Here is a 9,468-nt window from a genome sequence, read left to right as displayed (position 1 = left end):
CCAATAATGTAAAAAAATTTAATGTAATATTATGTGTGCCGTGTGTGAGTAGGGAGGGCAAAATGGAGCTTTGGAATATAGACCGCAGTGTGTGCATGTAAAGCGATAATAGATTTCTCACAGAAAACATACTTAGTCAACTATTTTATTTTACAGCAGTGGTGATAAAACCAGACCATAAAACAAGAATTAAGTACTAGTGTGTTAGCCTTTACTAATCCCCGTATGAGGTTTGTATGATGTAGCTACCATAAGCCAATAGCACTAACCCATACTAGTTTATTTTTAATGGTACTTGGTCAGTCAGCCAGCATTAGATTATGGTCAATGGCACCGAAAGTTTCCGTCGCATTGTCCATAAATGACACTATAGGATCGATTTAAATCCCTTAGCCCTAAGAGTGTGTGTGTGAAAGAGAGAGAAAGAGAGTAGATCAATTAATTGTAATGTATACCCCAGGGCTAAGTATAGAGGGTCGAGTGAAGGTTCTACAATCATTGTAGAATGATTTGTTCATTCGTTCACTAATGAAAAGTTAAATTCATGTTTAATTAATGTATTTGTACATCATTAATTAATTACATTAGTTAATGCCAATTCATGTGACCTTATTTAAAAGTGTTACCAAAATTGCAAATAAACCCATTTAATTAAACTTTTTAATTAAATGAATGAAATAACAATGAAAAACTATGTTTTGTGTTTACTCAGGTTCCCTTTGTTTAATACATTTTGTCTTAAGATGTGAATCTATTCACATCTAAATACGCAATAATAAAGTAAATCAGGAAGGGGGTGAACACTTTTTCACGGAATTGACATCACCCCCCACAAGCACTTCTGGTGCAAGTGTACTCATCTGACCAGTCAAAACACTCCTGCTGACCATTCTGGCACAAACACTGAGGGATACACTCACAGTACTTGTACAGCACAGGAGTGCAGGACCACCACCCCGGCCCACAAGCAGGGCAATCTGCATCTGTCCAAAAATCAGAATGTGAGGATTACATTTACACACTGCAATTATTGACAACGTTTTTGTCTTATTTAGCTAAAAATTTGCGGCAAAACGCAGTGCCTTGAAGGCATACTAGGCAGGATTTCCTTCCTGGCTTCACTTGTGTTCACTACACCTACTCCCTACTCAACCCCACCAACAACAATTATTTTGGGTCCTGCATGTTCTACACGCATACTCACAAAATCAACAATTCATTGTTGCGATTATTTTTTATCACGTCAAGTCTTCTGGAACTTCTCGAAGCCTTTTGGATTTTTGACAGGGGCTCCCTGCCCAGGAGAGGGATCAATTTCTATGCGGTAGAGTCTCCCAAACATGTACACAGTAGTACTGTACATGGGGACTAGCCATGGAAAATACATAAAGGAAATGAGTTAGCTAATAATTGCTGCTACATAACGTTACCAAATTCTGGCCAGCCACTTGCTTATCGACTAACCAGCATGGCTATATCTTAACCCTGTTATTTCACCACTGCAGTAGCCAATCCACGCACTTCTATTGGCTACTTGCTTTACAGTCACAGTACACAAAGAAACAGAGCTAAATGTCCTGAAAACGTTTTAGTCTAACAAATACAGATAGATAAGCAAGGTATTCGGCAGAAATGAACACTGCCCAGTGTATCATAGTAATGACTGTGTCCTGCATAGTATGCCTTTAGACATCTGCCATAAAACATGAAAGTGCATTTACTTGACTGGAATGTGAGTACCATTATGAAATATAGCCAAAAATCCACACAAACAGGCCAACTTACAGGCACCAATTTCATCTGAACAGTCCCCACAGTCATTTATATTGTTGCATTTCCGGTCAATGAAAATCCAAAATTGAGGGTTTCCACACTGGAATATTAGTCTGCTTGGAATGTTATTTGGTTGGTCACCTAGGAGAAAAACAGTGGCACGTTATCTGAAAAAGATGATGGCACAAGCTACTTTTTTTAAATTATCAACTGACAAGCATGTGGCAATGCTACTTGATAACTTGCTAACTAGTAACTAGCTAGTTTGAAATCTGTTTGAAATAGGTGGAAATTTGGTTCAACTTCTGATCAAACCTGGGTGTTAGTTGGATTAATGGGCAATGTTCTCAGTTTACTCAAGACACCTCATTATCATCACATAGGTGCTGCTGCTGTTATAGGCTGTCAACTGTCTTCAAAGGCATTGTTGAGTTTACATGCACAGTAGGGGTGAGCCAAGTACTCATTTTAGATGCGTACTCTAATGATTATTTACTTTTTTGAGAGCACAAGTGTTTGAGGTTGAGTAATTGGATCATTATCTATGATTGGGGAATTGGTCTGCTTTTTGCTGCTTATTTTTTACATTGGCTGCAGTAGCTGTACATCAGTGACGAATGGTAACATAAATTTAACATGGGTGTTCAATTGGAAGGGAGTTGGAATTTTTAGCGCCCCTGTCCAATAAGCATTCTATTCCCACCCAGTGCCTTTGCTAGAGCAATGGTCATTGGCAGTGACTCCTTGCACTCATCTTCTACCCTCCTTTCCTGTTCTGCCCTCCACATACTTCCTGCCGGGTTGAAGAAGAGGAAAGAATGAAAAAACTAAAGAAAAATGTAAGGACTGAATTTGCAAGTCCTTCCAACAGCACACTATTTAGCCTAACTATTTAGGTAACTGTAAAGTAGATGATGTTAAATGTTGTTCAAATATATTGTTAAATATGACAAGAGTGATGTGCTTAAGGGCGGGATAGAAAACCAAGATGCGCCTTAGGAGTGGGCATCATCTCATTTTTAAAACCATCCTTCATGAAAAAGGGTAGATTGCTACAGCTGCATTGCAAATGTTTTTGGTGTCGTGCTGCTCCCCTCTAAACTGGATAAGTTTACTGGGTGGATTTGTAAATGTTAACTAGTGATGCGGTTCGGTTATAAAAATGTATTTAAATGCATCATGCTGTCTATATTTCCTTAGCTAGATGGCAAGCTAGCCTGGCAGTTTATTTATTGTACTCTTAAGCCTGCAAACTTGAGAAAACTTCGGTCTTAGTCTTTTACTAAAGATTAAAATATAAGGCGACCCGATCCACCTTAAATTTTTTATACCAGTGTTGAAATTGTAACAGTTTCAGAAAAGTTTTTAAATGCCAAAATCGTCTTGGACCACACATTACACAAATATCACACAATTTAGCCAACATAGCCAGCATCTCTATTTTGTGCTGGTGATGCCCAATATAGGAAAACATTATTGCTAATTGACAGTTCAACCATTTCAGGACATCATATAACATTAGCAAACCAGCAACACATTTAGAGAGCTGGCTAATATATCAGTAACATTAATGTACTTCACAAAACCATTCACAGTTATATCAGATGCAATTTTCAAATGCAAATAGCTTTATTTACCCAGACCATGGTATAATGTAACATTAAATGATTAATTTCTCATTGGAGGGAATAGGTCTGCTGTATCTTGTCTTTGTGAGCACAATTTGTGATGGTGTGTGATTCTTTGTTTCTCTGTTTATTTACATGTTACTATGTTTTGTTGTCTAATGAGTAATATATTACTTATTAGACATCAAAGTCTATTGGCCAGAGTTGTAGATTGGTTATGTATGGTGCTCCACCCAGGTAAATGGCCACCAGCTGCCAATGATAATTAGCCTACCTCAGCTTGAGCCTTGCATACAGTCACACATACAGACACATACACAGACAGTACACAGCTCTCTCATTCATGTTCATTTAAAAGAACTCCTTATAGACTATTATTACTACCAAGACTACCAGTTTGATGTGAAGCTGATATGAGTGGCTGGCTTATACAGCTCAGCCAAAAGTGTTCCTAGTTTCCAGTTTTTAATTAATGTTTTAACCAGATAAAGATTTAATAGCAATTTACCTGCATAACTGTTCTGTACAGCTGAGCTATGCTATTGTTGTAACAGGGACCCTACTGGGGGGTACACGTGAGTGTTGCATCTAGAGTAAACGTTCATGCATTGCAAACATGGCTCTCCGTCTCTTCACTGTTAACCCTGGCACAGCCTTGGTGTTCACATAAGAATAACATTGCAAAATTGTAGTAGTTGTGTGCTTCAGGTAAAAATCTTGTCTTTATAATATACTTTACTGCAAATTGCAATGTAGTACGGGGGACTGTTAAACAAAACCACTTCTGGGTTATGCCACGCCCACTTCCTTTGAGTACAGATGCAAATAATTTAGTTGAATAATAATAATAATTTTAGTTCAATGAAACCAGAATGAACCTATGGAGTTGAAACGGCTTAAACACCTTGTGGGGTATTACACATGGTTGATGAAAATACCTACCCCTGCTTCTATTTACATATTTATTTCTCAATAAATGACGAATGAATCTTGAAAGGGACAGGTTTGAAACCATTGGTAAGATTGTATATGTATTCCATATTTAGTCATAAATTTTGATAGTAAAACAACATGGTATAAATACACAAGAATTCATGTTGATTTAACAATTCAGTGAGCAGCATTTTTCACTGACTTTTAAGTCAGATAGCTATGCATACTATAAAGAATAAAATTTCCATGTTCATATTGTGGTTATTGTGCTATATTGCAAACAATGCATAAATTCTGTAGGAAAATTGCATAAAAAGTGGTCAGCTTTTTTTAACTGATCAAAATAAGATTAATATTTATCATAAGGTGAATCAGTAGGCTCCTATTTGGTGGAAATGTGGATACCTGCCCAGCAAAACTAACCATTTGGAAGATAATGAAGAATTCAAAGGTAAAGAAAATGACAACAAGGCAAATCTGTATAGTGTTGATACGTTTAAAGGAAAAAATACAAGTGAAATTAAACACGTGTTCAACGACCAGGATTAGGAATCTATTAATTAACCTCAATCTTTTATTTGTAACCTCTTCTAATTGTAATTGTTTGCAAGATGGTGCAATAAGCCCAATATTAACATGGAAATGTTATTATTTATGCAATTGGATAGCTATTTCTGGCTCAGAAATGTTGGTTAAGGTAAGTAACTCATCTAAAGATGAAAAGCACCTAATTATGAAAGATTAACAGCTTGTTACATTTTTTAGATGGCAATTGTGGTAGGAACGAAAACCAGCATACACAGGGGACCTAGTTTGGCAACCACATCTATAGATCATTATAATTAGACTCACTAAGCACTTTGTTAAGAACAGGTGATGCACAACAACTGTAATAGCTTTTCAATGCCGCGTCTGAAAGCGGTTCAGTCCAGCCGATTTCTCTGCTGTAGCTACCCAAATTGTAGTTTTGTTATACATACACTCACCAAGCACTTTAGCAGGGACAGTTTTTACTTTATTACACCTACTTATTCATGCAGTTATCTAATCAGCCAATTGTGTGCCAGCAGTGTAATGCATAAAATCAAGCAGATACCTATCAGGAACTTCAGTTAATGTTCACATCAACAAAATGGGGAAGAAATGTGATCTTAGTGATTTCGACCGTGGAATGATTGTTGGTGCCAAATGAGCTGGTTTGAGTATTTCTGTAACTGCTGATCTCCTGGGATTTCCACACAGTCCCTAGAGGTTACTCAGAATGGTGCAAAAAACAGAAACATTAAGTGAGCAGCAGTTCTGTGGGTAGAAACGCATTGTTAATGAGAGAGGTCAGAGGAGAAGGGTAAATGGTTGGCTTTTATATAGCGCCTTTATCCAAAAGAAGATGACAGTAACTCAAATAACCAGGCATTACACCAGTGATATGCAGAAGAGCATCTCTGAACACACAACGCATCAAACCTCTGCGTGGACAGGCAGCAGAAGACTAAATAAGTCTAAAAAAGAGGTCTAGTAAATACCTAATAAAGTGCTCACTGAGTGTATATAGTGCTTTTCTAGACACTCAAAGCACTTACTGTGATGATGGGGAAACGTGCCTCAACCTCTACCATTATGGGTGATGCATGGCTGCCATTTTGCACCAGAACGCTCACCACACACAAAAGGTGGAGAGGGACACAACAATGTTTTTGCCAATTGAATCAGGGGATGATTAGGTGGCATGTTGAGCAAGGGTTGGGAATTTAGACACGACACCGGGGAACCCCCTGTTGTAAAGAGTGTCTTGGGATCTTTAATGACCACAGTCAGGACGAATGTCTCCTACAGCACAGTGTCCCCATCACTGGGGCATTGGGGATAATTTGGCCGGAAGTAAAATCACCCCCTACTGGCCCACCAAAAACACGACTTCCAGCAACAACTTTGTTTTCCCAGGAGGTCTCCCGTCCAAGTACTAACCATTTGGCAGGAGCTGGGTGCATGACGACATGCTGGCTATGATGGAATATACATTTTTGGTCATGAAATAATATTTTTCTGAACTCCCAGATAGATGCTATTGTCCACCTCTCACATCAAATGTCATGCTAATTGAAGTTGAGACTGACCTGGGGTTGCTTGTTAACTGGACAAACTATGCAAAAATAGTGGCACTTAGAAACTCCGCATTGACATAGTTGTTGTGTATCGTCTACTAATAAAGCAAGAACAAGTTTGTTGCTTTTACTCATAGTGTTGTTGCAGGAGCACAGTATGGTGAAAAGCTGTGCTTGGGTCACCTAATCATTTTCTGACTTTCTGATTAGTTTCTTTGGCACAACTCTGGTCCTCCTGTTGACAAACACCAATAACAGACTCCAAAGGAAATCGGCCTGAATCAAGAATCAAGTGCTATAATTTCTATGTTGTGAAACCAAAATGCATGAATACTACTTTTAATACAAGCTGAGAATCTACTCTTTAACCTCAATTGTTTGATTACAAATTTGTGGAGTACAGAGCCAAATTAAGCAAAGATATCTATTTGTCCCAAGACTTATGGAGCTGGCTGTGTATCATGAGAACTACATTTAATTGTATTTTATTTAGATACTCTCCATTTATGGATGTGTGCATCCACATTCCCATAATAGTTAGCATTGTCTAAGGGCGTCTCGTTAACATGTCTGATATTACACAATGCTGCACGCAACTGCACATGTGTGGGTCCTCATCACCTCCACTGGGACAGTTCTGAACCCCATTGCAGACATCAGATGGCATGATGCAAGTCACTCTGTCATCACACAGGAAGCCTGACAGATTCTGGACTGTTGTGCAGAAGCGATTAACTGTGAGAATGGGGGAGGGAGAGAGAAAAATTAAACATTACTAGTGTTTTTTACCTTTGATTTACATCATTTTCCAAAATGTTATGATCACTGTCTGATGTGGGGATAGCCTGGCATTCAGAGAAAGTAGTGATCTGACTAATGTTTTAATTATTGATACCTCTGAAATACAACTACAAATGTACCCAGATGTGTTGTGAAGCTACCCCAGCCTCCTTTTATCATGTTTTGAATGTACCTTAGATTGAGTTCAGACGGTGATTTGCATAATTTTGGTTTCCTTCTTTAATAGATTAAACTAATAGCTAATATCCTCCACTTAGAAATACATTTCACAAATACGTTGCAGCTGTGTTATTGTACATAATTTTAAGCAAATTATAAATTGCATCAATTTGTAATCTGTAAACCTCTCTATTATCATGCTCATAATTTACTTTTTAAAGTTGATCTCTAAAATAAATACAGCCATAAAAACATAAAAACCAAGATCTCACCAGGAGGATGTTGGGGAATGCCAAAAATCATGAGGGTAACACCAGATGCAACAGTGATCAGGCCTAACAGCACAATGCCAGAGATGCAGAAACATTTTCTGGTACAGCACTTAAAGCTTGAGAAATTCCCACAACAGTCTGCATTGAAAACATAGCACATAGATAAAGTGAACTCGAAAAAGATGTCCGCAAGAACCATTACATTTTTTATTTATTTATAGAAATAGCTTTTAACTATGGTGTTTCCACACACAACACTGAATCTTAAGAACATAAAAATGTCTTTAAATTCCCACCACCCGTTTTTATTAGTTTGATCAAGAGGTAAGGATGATAGTAAACCTCACCTTCTTCCTGGGATAAAAGTTTTACACCTGAGCCAAATGCCTTTGTATCATATGCCTGAGAAAGATACAACACATCTTAATTTCACACCAATCATAATATATAGCAGTTATAGTTGACTGAATGAATGCTGTATAATGAAATACCATCTCAGTATATCCCAGAATTCTACCTTGGGATGAGTCTTATTGGATTTCATTTTTTCTATATGGTATTGGTGTTGTCCTTGCATTAAAATTGCACTGCCCTCTTGTCTGAACTTTTCCACCAAACTGCTCTAGTTTATTCTAACATCCCAGGAGTGTTTAATAACTGATCATGTGTCACTAGGTTACTCCACAACATCACTAACAGAAACTGTTTCCTTTTCTTTGCTGAGACATGCCCACAAAGAGTAAATCAAACACATAGGGGCAAAGTTCTTGCTAGTAATGTAATTTCCATATTAGCTATAATGTTTATGAGATTGAAATAAAAGGACATGCAGACACACCAATAAGTTTTTTTGAAAGGTTTTTTTAAACCCCCATTTTATTTTTATATCCCATAGGGTGGGTATAGCTTTTGCATTTTTATCCAACATTTTTTTCAGTGGATTCATTTTGGGTCTGGGCTAATTTCCATTTCATTGTGATGAATGACTCAATAGCTGGGGAGTTACAGAGGGATTTTTAAAATGTTTGAATTATTAAGAAAAACCTATATGCCAGAATAGAAATGACAAAATATATATCAAACCCCCTCTGTAATTCCCCAGCTAATTTCATTAAGAAGCTTCCAGTAAAATTTGGTAGCTATATCTAGAAGTTAAGTTGGAGAAAAAAAGGTTTCTTGTACAGTGTCACATTCGTTCCGGTGGAGAGCTGGACTGTCTTGGAAAAGTCTGCTGGTGGAGAGAGCGCACACCTGGGTTGCGTTAATTAATCAGGTACAAGGAGATCACTCCAGAGTGCCAGTTTTTTCTGTTTTCTTTACTTATCCTTCAATCTCGTTTGGGAGGAAGACTGAAAACTGGCCAGATCTGAGCGGTTTTACTTTCTTTTGTCCATGAGGGGGAATAGCCAAAAAAGAAGGCAGAAGACTTTATTATTTATTTTGTGTCAGTGTGGGCACTCTCTCTCTCTAGAGACTGCTAGACATGATGTACGGAAAATAATGTATTTTAATACCCGTTAAAAATGTTTGGTTTACATGACATGGCTGGTATTAAAAACGTGTAAATTAACAACTTAAAGTCTTTTCTTTAAAAAAAAGTATGGGATATAAAAATATTATTTTCTTCATGAAAACCCAGGTCTTCATTACCCAATCCTTTTAAATCAGTATTGCATTCATTTTAACAGTTTATGTATCATTCTTGGCCAAAATATATTACTTAACTTACTGTATCTGTTACACACTATTGCACAAACCTGATCATATTAAGTTGTACTTAAATACATCAGCACCCTAGTG

General features: G+C 37.4%; 1 protein-coding gene across 1 annotated transcript; it reads right to left on the bottom strand.

Annotated features, from left to right (window-relative positions):
* Positions 1-822: 822 nt before the first annotated feature.
* On the bottom strand, positions 823-7,867 carry LOC133126616 (low-density lipoprotein receptor class A domain-containing protein 1-like). Its single transcript, XM_061238958.1, has 4 exons — positions 7,669-7,867; positions 7,034-7,171; positions 1,786-1,914; positions 823-983 (listed from the first exon to the last, which is right to left on the bottom strand). Exons 1-4 carry the CDS (start codon positions 7,865-7,867, stop codon positions 823-825), a joined length of 627 nt encoding a protein of 208 aa, XP_061094942.1.
* Positions 7,868-9,468: the final 1,601 nt, after the last annotated feature.

Source organism: Conger conger, chromosome 4 (genome assembly GCF_963514075.1).
Source record: "Conger conger chromosome 4, fConCon1.1, whole genome shotgun sequence".
NCBI lineage: Eukaryota > Metazoa > Chordata > Actinopteri > Anguilliformes > Congridae > Conger > Conger conger.
The sequence above is the reverse complement of the archived record's forward strand: the minus strand, read 5'-3'. Positions and strand labels throughout refer to the sequence as shown.